Here is a 14,114-nt window from a genome sequence, read left to right on the forward strand (position 1 = left end):
ACCTGCAGTCCCTGACTTTGTTTCAAACAAAGGCTGATTTCCTTGAGTAGCTTCCAGTGTTACACACCCTCCTCCTGCACTGGTGCAGGGCTGCGCATTTTTCAGCTTCTGTTGTTTGTTCTTCTGTTCTTGTTCCAAACCTCGGGTACAAAACTGGGTTGGTTTGTTTGTTTTTTTTGACAGATCCCAAAGGATGAGCACATTTTAAGATTCCTGCGTGCCCGAGACTTCAACATTGATAAAGCAAGAGAGATCCTTTGCCAGTCGCTGACGTGGCGTAAGCAGCACCAGGTGGACTATATTCTGGACACCTGGAACCCTCCACAGGTACTCCAGGATTACTATGCAGGAGGCTGGCATCACCATGACAAAGGTATGGGTATTGCACAGCCTTTCTGTGTTCTGAATCAGAGGTGATAGTTGTCCCTCTGGTTAAATAGAGGTGACTGGGAAGATGGTTAGAACTTCTCAGTTGTTATGTAAGAAAGACACTTAAATTCATAGAATCACAGGAGGGTTTAGGTTGGAAGGGACCTTAAAATAATGTCGTTCCACCCCTCTGCCATGTGCATGGGCAACTTCCACTAGACCGGAGACTGCTCAGAGCCCTGTCCAACATCCCTGGCCTTGAACACTTCCAGGGATGGGGCATCCACAGCTTCTTTGGGCAACCTGTTGCAGTGATGTTGCCAGCTCCCAGGAGCTGTGGAGGCAGGCTCCAAGATCATAGCCTTTCTGACTAATACCGACATATTTAAGTCTGCTTTGCTAGGAGCTTAAAAAAAAGCGATTAATTGTGCTTCTGTAGCACTCTGAGATGCTTAAAAGGGTGTTAGGCAAATGCTGAGTGTGCTCTTTCAGTGATTAAAAGATGTTTGCAAATAAGTATATCTTTGTAATCAATTTATTTCCGATGTTGTTTAAGTCTGCTGATGGCATAAATGAATATTTATTTGGCGTTACAATCAGCTTAATGAGGAGAAGTGGAATGTTGCAAAAACATCAAATAGAGCCAGGTTTATTTAAGAAGAGAAGGAGCTTTGGCTGAATTCCCTTTGCATGGTGAGCCACGGGCCAGATCTTTGCAGCACAGATGACTGTGCCTGACACACTCCCCTGTCCCTCTGCTTTATCGTGCGCTGATCTTGTTGCTAATTCATACATAGGAATGAAACATGCTGGAATCTGTGGCTCGAGGCAAGCTGGGTTCTTTAGATAAGGAAATGATGTCTCACTGTGAGCGATCTGTGCTCTGATTGAGTCTTTTCCCACCAGGCACCATTGTTTCTGCTTGGCTCTTCCTGTTCCAGGCGGTGTACGGAACAGGGCAGGATGCTGTCAAGCTGTAGTGGCCAGGAGACAGGGAGGACGCAGCAGAGGTTTAATCAGAGCTTGGCTCTCCCCTGCTGCTTTGGGTTTGACAGACCTCAGACTGAGAAAGTGGAAAATGAGAATGTGCTTGTAAAGATTGTAGGGGAAAAGACCTGTGAATAAGTCCTCCCTTTCACCCAGTTCCTTGTCCTTACTTTGCAAAGACTTCCTCTGTCAATAGCACATGAACTGGGTCCTGCCAGCGAGCTGAGAGGTACAGAATGCATCAAAGGCCTGTTTAATGTTCTTCTGAGAAGTTCTTCAATCTTGTGGTGAACTTCGTGCCCCCTCCCTTCCCCTCCAGCTCCTTTGATCTCTCCTGCAGCGTGCCCACAAGTAGAGCATGGCTTTGTCGATAATGGAAACGCAGTTTCAGAACTGAGCAATTCTCTGTAATTTAAAATTCTACAGTGGTAGCTTCCTTTTTTAAATTCCCTTTTCTAGTATTGCTCCTTTCCTCCTACATATATGTTGAATGTGCCAAACTTAAGCAGGCTGAGTGCTTATGGCTTTCAGTGCTAAAGCAAAAGCAGAGTGATTATGAAGCATGTTGTCTGGAAGGTGCTATTAGAGCTAAAGAAAAAAAGTTATTATTTTGGCTTGCAATTAGCACAGTTTTCTGTACATCTGAGTGGCTTTTATTTTGACAAGAATGCTTCAATCTAATGCCTTTTTAAAATCACAGAGCTCTAATGGAATATAAAATGCACAGTAATAATACAGCACTGTCAGCTGAGGCTGTCCTTCATGTGTCATTTTGGGTGGACCAGGGTTACTAAGCTGTGAGGTTGGGTTTGGATGTGCATGTCTGTCCACGAGGGAGGGAGGGAAGGAGACCTGCTATGAAACTTAATAGCAGTTTTTGTTCAGTGTTTCAAAAGCTAAACAGTACATTCCAAGATAAGTGTGTGCTAATGGTAAAATAACATTTTCTTTTAATCCACCTGATAAAACAGAAAATACTGTGAACTTGCATGGGGGTGGTGTCTTTGCCAGATAAATAAGTTGCCTTGATTCTGCAGTTTGGGTTGGTTGTTGGGTGTTTTCTTTTTAATAGTGTATCTCAGCAGTTTCTTTCCTCCTGTCCCAGAAGACTTGGTGATAATTTGATACCCCTGTTGCAGTGTGTTGCACAGACAACAGGACTTGAGGGAGACTTTCCTGTAGAAAGCTTTCATTTTTTCTTCTTTCTGTGTTCTAGCATATTCACTTTTATAAGATGCTGGTTATTTAGCCCGTGTATTAGAATAGATGAAGCAAAGCTTGAAAAGTGCATCACAGCTTTGAGAGGAGGCTGGGAGCTGTTTTGGACAACTAACTCCTCTTAGGAAGTGCCAGAAATGCGAGCTTTGATTCTCAAATTCAGCCAACACAGTTATTTAGCTTAATGCCTTTAGCATCCTGCCAGTGCCAGGCTGCCCAAGTGTGCAGCCAGATGACTGTGGAAGGGCAGGGCTCTAATGCAGAGGGTCCAGCTGAGCTGATCTCAGGAGCAGAGTCTGTTCTCACCAGGCTTAACCTGCATAAGCGAGGCTGTGTGCCAGTTCCGCAGAGTGACAGAGCTCGGAGTGTGGCTCCAGCACACACTGCAGGAGGCAAAGCCTTCGGTGAACACTTTGTTTCATTAATTCCCAGAGCTCAGCGTAGCCTCTTTTCTAGAAGGGTTGCTGTTCTCTCCAGAGCAGTATTGCATCATGTGTGATAGAAGCCTTACAGCCTCCACTGCAGTTACAGGAAGCACTTGAGTTCATTAGTGTGACCTGGAACCTAATAATAGTCCTGTGTTGTTAATTGTGTGTATCAAGATCTTGGGTAGAGCGAGGCACTTGAAGTCCTCTGAACTCTCCTTGAAGGTCAGGGAGCTATTTTTTCATCAGGATGTCTTTGCAAACTTTTGCATCGGAAAAATCTTTAACCTCCCTGATTCGGGTTTTGCAGCTCCTTTACAGATAATGTCGGTGTAGCTGCACGGGGTAAAGTTTATGTTGCCGCCTGCTCCAGGTTACTCCTCTTCCAGGGGAGTTTAAACTGATTCTGCTTTGTTTCTGTTTGAAGTTTTAGCATGAAACTAGCTCACTCAAACTGTGTGTTGCTGTGAGGGTCACTGTGGTGGTTTGGTCTCTTTGTGCAGACGGCCGCCCGCTGTACGTGCTGAGGCTGGGCCAGATGGACACCAAAGGTTTAGTGCGAGCTCTGGGGGAAGAGGCCCTGCTTCGATACGTGAGTATTCCTGGGGCCTGCAAGTTTGCTAACAGTGTGATATTTCCATTTAGAAATTTCCTCTGCCAGAGCATTCATCGCCCTGAGTATTTCGATGTACTCTCTGGCTGTGTGGTTTTGGTTTGAAAACATCTGAAAGCCCCCGGTGGCTGTTCCTTCTCCCTTCTTTCCTGCTGCAAACTGAAAGGTGTAGCCTTGGCAGCTCCTGCAGTTACTGATTGGCATTTTCACGAATTCTTCAGCACTTGTGCAGCGCTTCAAGCTTTAAGGCTCTGCATTTGCACAGAAGAGAAAACGCCACAGATTTTGTCAAGCCTGGGCTCCAAGGATAAGAAGAATTCTAAGAACAAGCACTTGCCTGTAGTTCTGCCTTCTCTAAAGGCATCACTCAGGCTGTTATTGTGGATCGCCTCAGTTTCCAGGCAAAAAGCTGGCAGAGTTCCAGGCTTGCACTAACTTTTTTTGACTCCTAATAATGACAGTCACAGCCATAGCAACTGTTACAAGCAGGGACTGAATTTTTGTTTTTTTCTTCCAGTGGCATTTCCAGGCAGACAGTAAATTTTGTTCGCCCTAGTTCTGTTTTGAGGTTTGCCTTCTGTGATTTCAAAAGGGGCTTTAATTTCTGGGTAATTAGGGGTAATTGTAGAGATTTCTAGTTCATTTTTTGGGAGGGGGAAGTTTATGCTGGTTTGATCTTGTAGTTTTAATTACTCTTTGAATATAAACATATTTTTCTTTATCCCACCTATCCCAGAAGAGTTTGAGGCTCTTCTCTAAACCACACACTTTCTTGCACAGGTTCTTTCAATAAACGAAGAAGGACTGAGGCGATGTGAGGAGAATACAAAAGTATTTGGCAGGCCAATAAGGTAAAATAACAAGTGGATCAGCTCTTTGGGGATTACCTGCTTTCATGGTGTGCCTGTGGGGAATGTCAGGCAGTGGAACAAGCCAAGGGTGGGCTGTGTCTCACATGCAGGCACAAGCACAGGTACAGTTAACTCCCCAGGTAGTGATAGAGGGAATGTGCCTGGGGCAACCTGAGGGAAGCACACCTGCCCCAGCAGTCTCAGTCTCACACTCTACTTGGACCTGCTGTGCTTCTCTCTTCTGCTGCTGGATCTCTGCAAAGCAGTGCAGCCTAACTCCCATTTCTCTTTAGGGGGGATTTTACAGACAGGCATTGGTACAGGCTGACAAAAAGTCAGACCATGATAATACCATGGATTTCAGGTGTTGCTTTAATGTCACTTCTTCACCCATGGTCCATACCAAGGCTCGTTACACTCAGTTCCTGTTTGCATGCTTCATTTTTTTGTAAGTGGTTTCTCAGCTCCTGATCCAAGGTGAGGTCATGAGGCTCCTGTGAAACCTGGGGTCTAGTTTTCCTGGTATTGGCATGACTTCAGGTGAAATTCAGTCACAAATGGTTTGCCCTCCCATCCTTCAGTCACTGTAGGGGTCACTTATGAAATTGTTAACTGGAAAATGGGTGTGGAACGAATGCAGGACCATCCCTGAAAAGATCCCGTGTTTCTTGGCCTCTCTTCAATTTCTGCCTCCTTCCCTTAATCTGTAAAGTCCAGGGATGTGTGGTGTGTCTGCTTATCTTTTCCCTGGTGCAGAACTTGCTGTCCTGGCTGCCAGTGGGAGGTCAAGCCCCAGGGATAGGTTTCATGTGTGTAACTGAAATTGTGCTGCCTCCTGGATGTTCATTTGTAGCCGTAATCCTAAAGGGCTGCATATTAAACATTTAAAGTGAAACAAAGAAGGGTTTGGTGTTTCATAGATGCCTTATGCATAATGTAATGGCTGCTGGCTGGTGCAGCACAGCTGTAAATCTTGAATTCCTGCCCAGGGTGAGAGACCTGAACTTGGAAAGTAACTGAAACACATGCTGATGCTCAGTATTAGTATTAAGAACATATCTCTCCCTGTAGAAGAAGCTTCCCTCCCTGGGATCTGACAACAGAATTAGCTCTGACATGTATTGGCACTGCTGCTGCAGTGTGTTAGTAGGAAATCTGCCCTGTGAATGTGAAATTGCTTCGTGGCAGCAGTGTGGCCACTTAATTGATCTCCGTGTAAAAGCACTGGGTCAATGTTTGGGCTGGCTGTTGACAGGATTTTTTCTTTTTTGGCTTCATATGAACCTTTGCCTTGGGTTTGAAATATCTGTGGGGGAATCTGCACAATGTGCAAAGTGATCATTGCCTGCTCTTAAAACAGACCCTAAACTGGGGTGTCTGCAGACACCACCAAGCAGGGAGGTGGAACAGAAGAACCCAAAACATGCAGTGGGCTCTACACATTTCAGTGTGTTGGGCACTTGCATAAGAAAGGAGAATTTTGATGCTACTGAGATTTTTCTGTGTTTTCTTTGCCTTTCTCCAATTCAGCTCCTGGACCTGTCTAGTAGATCTGGAAGGCTTGAACATGAGGCATTTATGGAGACCTGGTGTCAAGGCCTTGCTGAGGATCATTGAGGTGGTTGAAGCCAATTACCCTGAAACTTTGGGTCGTCTTCTTATCCTAAGAGCACCTCGAGTATTCCCAGTTCTCTGGACACTGGTATGTTTGTAATTCAAGGTATTGCTCAGCTCTCTCAATACACTGCTACGCTTGTTTGTAAAAGCACTTTACAGATCAGGTTTTATGAGCAGGAAATGTTGCCATTTGGAAACATGCCTTTTATAGGATTCCTGCAGCGGATTAAAAAACACCACCTAAGAACTTGCTCACGTAGTTGGTTAATTTGGCTTCTGTGTGGTGTAAACTTTGTGTAACCAGGATGGTGACACTCAGCGTGATCAAACTGACTCCTTCAAAACTGACTAGAGAAAAATGGGAGAGCCTGATCTATTCTGTTTTTCTTTGTTTGCAGGTTAGTCCATTTATTGATGACAACACTAGAAAGAAATTCCTTATTTATGCTGGAAATGACTACCAGGGTCCTGGAGGACTGTTGGATTACATTGATAAAGAAATTATCCCTGATTTCCTTGGTGGAGAGTGCATGGTATGAATATAAACTACTGCATATTCAGCAGCTTATCTGTGGTGGTTTTTTTTATTATTTTTCTACTCCTCTAAGCAAAGAAGCCTCTAAGCACAGAGGGATTCCTAGTGTAGTTTGGAGATGGGGGCTATGATGTTGGACTCCAGGCTTAGTGGTGTTTTGTGGATCCACTTCAAAAAGAGAAGTACAGTGCTGCTCTACAGTGAGTATCAAATAGCTTATCAAAATAGCCAAGCACAGTTCAAAGCCATGGTCTGTTACCTGACAAGTTCAAGCAGACAAGGTTACACAGCTCTGAGCAAGAGCTGTCACCATCAGCTGATCAAAAGAGCCTGTGTGACCTAAAAGAGCTGTTACCATAAGGAGCCCAAGGAAACGTGAGGCACATCTGCTAACAGGGCTCAGCAGACATCCCTGTCTCCTCACACAATGGTGTGCATTGACCCCCAGCAAAGCAGAAACATTGTTTTACTGCAGGATACTGTGATTTCTCATGCCACATGCTTTAATAGCTGTTTCCTGCCTAGGCTCTGGGTATCAGTTGAATCTGGCACTGTAACATCTCAATGATACTGTCAGGTCTGTTTTCCCTTTAATGTTTTTGACAACACAGGCTCAGTGGTGGATTATTTTTTTCTGGAACCTCCGTCTTAGTAACACTTAGGTTATTTTTTTTTTGGTCTGAACTCAGCTGTGTTAGAATAGAATCTCAGGCTTGTGTTTTAAGCCCCTATACACTTTCTAGATTAATTTCTATACAATTCTTGAAAATTCATCTATGTCTGTTCAAATACAGTCTCAGATGATAATGAAGTACACTTAGATGTGTTGGAGTAGAGCATGTGTTTATCTCCAGTGGGCTGCTTTTTGCTGCAGCAGTAGCTTTCAGTGTTATCTAACTTGGAACTGGAAGCTGGCAAAATCCACTGCTTAAGTAAGCAAAAATGAATGTTACCAGAAAGAAAATTGCTACAATACTTCCTGCCAGTTACAGGCAGTGGCAGAATCTCTCTCTTCTTCTTTCCTTCTGGGTATTTGAACAAAAGTGACTTTCCTGAGAACCTTTCAGTTCTCTTTTGTAATTCAGTTACCAAACACTTCCACTGCCCCAGACACTTCTTTGGAACCTGTTCCTCATCAAATAGTTGTCTGACTCCATTGCTAGAGGCTTCTTAAAAAAGAAAGTTGCTTAGGGAAGTTGTGTAATCACTGTCAGACAGTGGTAACTTCAGAACTGTTACCTTGCTGGCTGCAATATCCTTTTACCTGCTCAGAAACGTACTGTATCTCCCCATATCCGTCCTTAAATCTAGCTACCCCAGTTCTTTCAGGTCTCTCTAGACTCTTGTTTTTAGACTGAGTCACTGTTGCCACTTTCCTCAGGGTTCTGAAGTGGCTCCCATCTTTCCTCAGTGTAAGGTGGTCTGGGTAATAACTGCAGCATTGGCACAGCCCGTTTCTGTGGTGCTGGCTGTTGTGTTTGGCAAGATCTCTTCCTCTGGTGTGCAGTTCTGCAAACACCTAAGCCAGGTCATTGTAGAAGAATTTATGTATGTATAATGTACAAGCTATAAAATTAACTTTCAGACTGTTTGCATCTCATTCTTTGGAGTGCTGCTGAATGTGAGGTTTTGTTTCTGAGGTGGCAGGCAGAGAGCGTGACAGGGAGGGAATGGTCACAGGAGATAATTTTTATGGCTGTTTGTTTTCAGTGTGAAGTACCAGAGGGTGGGCTGGTTCCCAAGTCCCTCTACCGGACAGCAGAAGAGTTGGAAAATGAAGACATAAAGCTTTGGACTGAAACAATCTACCAGTCTGCAAGTGTCTTCAAAGGAGCTCCACATGAGGTAAGGCTGCAGCCTGACCTTTGCTTTCATCTCAGCTGCTGCTCTGGACTCTGTCTGGTGGACTGAGGATGGTTTAGAGCTCAGTTTTCGTTTCTGTGCTTCCACCTTGCTCTTCTGTAGTTGTGCTGCATAATGATGCTTTAGTTGCTGAAGGTTATGACTATTCCTGGTGTCATCTTATTGCCATTTAGAGAATATCATTGGTTTTCGTTCTGTTCAGAACCCTTTTCTTCTAAGCAAAGCAAACAATATTCTCAGAAGCTGCTTGAGAGCTTCTTAAAATCGTGTGTTAAAATAAAGACACCCCAGCAGGAGGGAATTTGTATCTCAATGCCTTTTATCAACTGTTAAAAAGCCATGACTTTTTAACAGTGGAAATTAAGCCCCCCTCCCCCCCCCCCAACAAAAAACTCTGTCCTTTGTCTTTTTTTTTTTTTTTCTGGTAGGAGTTTGGCTTTACTGAGCAAATTGCTGTTGTCTAATAGACTTTTCCTGTCCCAGGTTCTCATCCAGATCGTGGATGCCTCGTCTGTGATCACGTGGGATTTTGACGTGTGCAAGGGCGACATCGTTTTTAACATCTTCCATTCCAAAAGGGCCCCGCAGCCCCCAAAGAAGGACTCTCTGGGAGCCCACAGCATCACATCTCCTGGTGGGAACAACGTCCAGTTGATAGACAAAGTCTGGCAGTTGGGGCGTGACTACAGCATGGTGGAGTCTCCCCTGATCTGCAAGGAAGGGGAGAGTGTGCAGGTGAGGCACCAGATCCTCGAGTGGGAGCAGATGGAGCCCGGCCCCAAAACTGCTTGTTCTCACTCACAGTCGCTGATGACGGAGTGGTGATTCAGTTCCGGGCTGTCTGCTCGCTTTTGGCCAGCGTTTCAGCTCGTGTTCCAGGCTGGATGCTGTAGGGAGCAGGGATTGGCTTTATGTGGGATCTGCTGGGAAGGGAGGTTGCATCAATCCAACAGGGACTGAGGTTGATCAGCAGGGAATATAGAGAAGCCACCTAGAATGGAGTGCACATTCAGAAAGTACAAAACACGAATTATGCCGTAATTCTGGCTATTTATTATCTGAGACCAACAGTCTGTGTTTGGATAATATCATAGTGCCTTCCCTCAGTAGTGAGAGAGTACTGGAAATTAAGACTGAGTGATTGTCCCTCTAACAACCACTGTAAGGAGCTCCCCATGGCCAAAGTTTCTGAACCTTTTTTAATGCCATTTTCAACCCTTGTTTTAATTACCAAGTTTGATATTCCGTGCAGCATATTTACAGTCACAGCCTGCTACTGCTGTTCCTTTTGACTTGAAACGAGTCAGCCTGTGAAAAAGGAGCTCCTTAAGTCACCTGGTTGGAAGTGTTAAACTGGAAATATGGGCAGTGACCTCTTGCACCGCGCTCTCTGTGAGGCAGGAGCCTTGAGTGCCCTTTTCACTGTCTCAAAGGACAGCTGTTAGTGCAAACAAATGGAAAAAGTGGATATTGTTTTAAACCAGAACTTTGTCCTTTCAGTAACCCCTAGACACTCTCAAAAAGCCAGAGGAGGCGTTTGTTGGTGTTTTCTGTCCCAGCTTTGATAAGCACGTTCTGTGGGGAGTCACCCACCACAGCCTGTTGGCTGAGGAGCTGAAATTTTGGCACTGGGGGAAAAAATAACGGGCGTGTAGGCACTTTTTCCAAGCTTGGAAAAGGAATTTCAGATTTTTCAAGTCTTTATTAACGAAGTTAATTCTTAATTTTTGCTGTGTCTGTCTCCAGGGCTCCCACGTGACCAGGTGGCCTGGCTTCTATATTCTGCAGTGGAAGTTCCACAACATGCCTGCCTGTGCTACAACCAACCTGCCTCGTGTGGATGATGTATTGGCATCTCTACAGGTGTCCTCTCACAAATGTAAAGTGATGTACTATACAGAAGTGATAGGATCTGAAGATTTCAGGTATGTCTGGCCAGAGTCAGCCAGTGTCAAGCCTTTTTGATTCTTAGATGATCAAGCCAGTGTCAAGTTCACTTAAATATAAGTAAATGGTGAGGGCCTTAAAAAAAGAAGTCAACCAGTGCTGACACTGAGGGCAACTAATGTATAAAAGGAGTTAATCAGTTATCTTGTGGTAATCATCACTAGTCACTTTGCTCTGCCTTGAAAGCCTTGTGTGAGTTGCTGGGCTTGACAGGTAGGAATGGGTGCAATTCAGAATGGAGTTGAGTCAGTTCTGTCGCCTGCCAGTTGATGAACTTGACTGAAAATATTTCTCAGTCTCTTTGAACAGCATCTGGTTTTTGTAAGGTGTGCAGTGTCCTCATTATTTTATGTGTTGAGGCAGAAAAGCTTTTGAGTATCTGCACCAAAACTATTACTTGCTTTTTATTCAGCGTGCAACAAATACAATATAGACACAGAGCAGAAATCAAAATCTTTGCACGTTCTGAGGCTTAAAATCACTTCATTTTTGATTGCAGGGGATCTATGACCAGCCTTGAATCAAGCCACAGTGGATTCTCCCAGCTCAGTGCTGCCACCACCTCCTCTAGCCAGTCCCATTCCAGCTCCATGATTTCCAGGTAGTGCCACAACAGCTGAAAAGCAAATGGATGTGATGGCTGGACCCTCGCCTGTGGCAGCTGACTGCAATACAGCATATTCAACTGGCAATTGTGCAAAAAAAAAACAAACCCACCCCACAAAAGCCTTTTATAGATAGTAAAGTAGCTGTTTGAATTTTACACTTAGTGGTTTTGGTCTTTGTTAGATCCAACAGCTTGTCTCTTTACCTTTAACCCTTTTTCCTAACTCAGCCATAAATATTTTTGCAAGTGTGCTTGCACAAATCCTAACTCTGAACACAAGGGCTCTTATTGAAAAGGAAAAACAACCAGTGCATCAGTTAAGAATTTTTTTTTTTTTTTTAACTCTGTAGATGTTTGAAAGCAAAAAAAAAAAGGGAGAAAAACCCTACCAAAAAATGCTCCGTAGTGCATTAGAGATCAACTGCAATTCTCCTGTCAGGACATTCCTTGCCATCCTAAGAAATCCCCTGTGATCTTCCAGTGCTGCAAACTGTTCTCCCATTGCCACTATTGATGTCCAAGACAAAGAACAGCAGTTGCTGGATACTTGACTTTGTGAGTCCATTTTTTTCAAAGCATGCCCACAGAGCTGTGGTCAGGCTGTAAACACTAAATATACCTTTTGTATGAGCACATTTTTTTTGGGGGGGGGGGGAAATTTGAGCTCTGGGTCTTGATGGGTTGAAGCAATTCATTCTTTTCCTTGGATTTGTGCTTGAAGCACTGCGGAGAGAGAGGCAGAGAGCAGGCTCTCCCTCACTGTGCCACGCTGGGCTGATCCAGAGCTGCCCTGAGGATTTGTTCCCAGCTCCGTGCTGGAGCTTCACTCTGCTTCCCTAGTGCATTCCAAGTGAATTGATTTTGCTGAGATCCTGTTCTTACCAGGAATTTATGCAGAGCTTGAAGCTGGCTGCCTGAATCAGCCTGAAGGAGGTTTGGCTTAACATCCTTCCTGTTCACTTCTCGCTCCCTCGGGCCTCCTGTCAGAGCACTTCACTTCTGAGCAGCACAAGCTTTAGTGTGGGCAGGGAGCACAGGGCTCTTCCCTCTGGGGCACACAGAAGATGTTCTGAGCATTTTCTGCACCGTTCTCACTCTTACCACTGCCACTGTGGATTTTGTCCCTGTCTGCCCAGGCCAAGTTGAACTCTTGGTGAAGTCCGTTCAGGTGTCCTTGCACCTTGAGCCTTCTCTCCACGCACAGCAAAAGGCTCCAAAGGCTGAAGTGCCGAGCAAAAGGGCTGTCAGACATCTACAAACCACGCTTGGCAGTGGAGCAGAGTCTGAAATGCAGCAGGATTTGTACAGTTAGACCCTGCTTGGTCTTTCCTCACCCTCTTGGAGCTAAATTGTCCATCCAGGCACAAGGAGCTTCTGTGCTGGCTGCAGTCCCTACTGGGAAGGCTCTGTCCTGGGGAGCAGCACTGCTGTGGGTAGGTGGTGGAGGAGCTTGCACTTAAAAAGCAGAACTCACTCAAGGTTCTGGACCCCCTGAGGGGGTCTGAGGAAAGCTGGTTCTGAACTCAGAATAAAGCTTTTTTATGACTGCAGAGCTCCTGAGAGGCTGGTTACTGACCTCTGACAGCACCTGTCCTGCAGACCAGTTCTGGCTGTGGGACGTGGCAGAGCTGAAAGTATTATAGTAACATTTAGAGGTGCTGAGTGACCAGTCTCCTTGAACTGAACCCAGACTGGTCTATTTTGGAGGGTTTTAAGGACTTCTAAATTGAAGATGGAGGTTAGACTGTTACTTAGGCTGCCAAAGTGGGCAGTTGTGTGAGACAGGCCACTGCTTTGCTGTCAAGCAAACTCCCACCCAGTGTCTGCACAGCAGCCACTTCCACTTAGCAGGCTGTAAGGGCTGAAGGTGGTCCCCTTTCTCTTTCTGTCTCTCTCTCTCTCTCTCTCAGATGGCGATTTTGCTGACAACTGTAAAGAATCTGCTTCATTCAACACTCCACATCTGTCCAGAGGTGTCTGGCTTTGTAGACCTTTTTGAGTTGCAGTCCCTTTTCAAGTCTGAAGATCTGTATTTTGTTTTTCACTTGAGCTGGCTCAAAAGTGGCACTTTGGGTTTTTCCTGCTGTTGATCTTAACACATCTTTTAGAGCTCAAAGCACATGACAGCACAAACAGCTGGGGAGATAAAATAATAGTTAATCTTCCTCTAAGCAAAGTGCTGTGGCAATATGACTTGATCACTGCAGTCTGACTAATTAATTTCCCATACACTGGTCTTTCTTTGTGTGATATTACTGCTCTTCCTTCTCTCAGCCAGTAACTCTTCTGTTGGCACTTTTCCTGTTATCAGTGTCCTCCTGCACTTCTCTGTCTCTCCTCATGAACTGCATATCAAATTCTGTAAATGTTTTGTATACATAATACCTCATTCTTGGTAATAAAATACAGATAGTCTTTAAAAGATTTTTTTATCGTTATCAATAAATGTGAACTGTTTGGAAAAAACAGAGGTCAGTCTCTTTATTTCATTTATCTACTGCAAAGCTTCCAGGTTATTTTATGTGCCGAGTTCAGGTCTGCCAGTGCTGTTGGGGGGGATGCAAGAGGCTCTTCAGCTCTGCCACTGGGGAGAAGTTCAAGGAAAACAGTTTGTTTTGGAGAGTAGAAACCTGAGCAGCACAAGGTACAGGGAATGTGGGTTTAGAAGGAAAAATGGCTTCTGCTGGGCACTTCCCTGACACAGCACAAAATCCTCACTCAGACCTTTGTGAATGTTACAGCAGGAGTAAAACACTGCTGAAAAAGTCTTCAGGTAGCCCTGAAAGTAAAATGGCTGTTTTTATGGGTTATATGACAACTTTATACTCTTTTATCACAGTTTGAAAGAGAACTTCACCCTGGGCAGCTCGGCTGATTGCAGAGTGTGCCTTATGGAGGGTGTTATGTGTCTTGGCCAAAGGGCTTGCAAGGGCAGCAAGGGAGCAGGTAAATATCTCTCATGTGCCCTGTGCAGGTTGAAATGTTTCTGGACACCTGAAATGGGGAGTGGAATAATTTTTTTTTTTTTTTTAATTTGATTTTTCCACCTGCTTATTCCTCTTTACCCAGGGGCTCTGTGGCA

General features: G+C 44.7%; 1 protein-coding gene across 1 annotated transcript in view; it reads left to right on the forward strand.

The window, feature by feature from the left end:
• The window catches only part of SEC14L1 (SEC14 like lipid binding 1), a 41,642-nt gene extending 28,144 nt beyond the window's left edge, over positions 1 to 13,498 (forward strand). The window contains exons 8-16 of the mRNA XM_027886094.1: positions 184 to 373; positions 3,503 to 3,591; positions 4,393 to 4,463; positions 5,994 to 6,165; positions 6,479 to 6,613; positions 8,326 to 8,460; positions 8,962 to 9,213; positions 10,225 to 10,403; positions 10,925 to 13,498. Coding sequence (XP_027741895.1) covers positions 184 to 373; positions 3,503 to 3,591; positions 4,393 to 4,463; positions 5,994 to 6,165; positions 6,479 to 6,613; positions 8,326 to 8,460; positions 8,962 to 9,213; positions 10,225 to 10,403; positions 10,925 to 11,030 — 1,329 coding nt within the window. The 3' untranslated portion in view covers positions 11,031 to 13,498. The remainder of the gene's footprint in view (positions 1 to 183; positions 374 to 3,502; positions 3,592 to 4,392; positions 4,464 to 5,993; positions 6,166 to 6,478; positions 6,614 to 8,325; positions 8,461 to 8,961; positions 9,214 to 10,224; positions 10,404 to 10,924) is intronic.
• Positions 13,499 to 14,114: the final 616 nt, after the last annotated feature.

Source organism: Empidonax traillii, unplaced genomic scaffold (genome assembly GCF_003031625.1).
Source record: "Empidonax traillii isolate 1590-97213 ecotype Southwest subspecies unplaced genomic scaffold, ASM303162v1 scaffold177:size1754471, whole genome shotgun sequence".
Taxonomy (NCBI): Eukaryota; Metazoa; Chordata; class Aves; order Passeriformes; family Tyrannidae; genus Empidonax; species Empidonax traillii.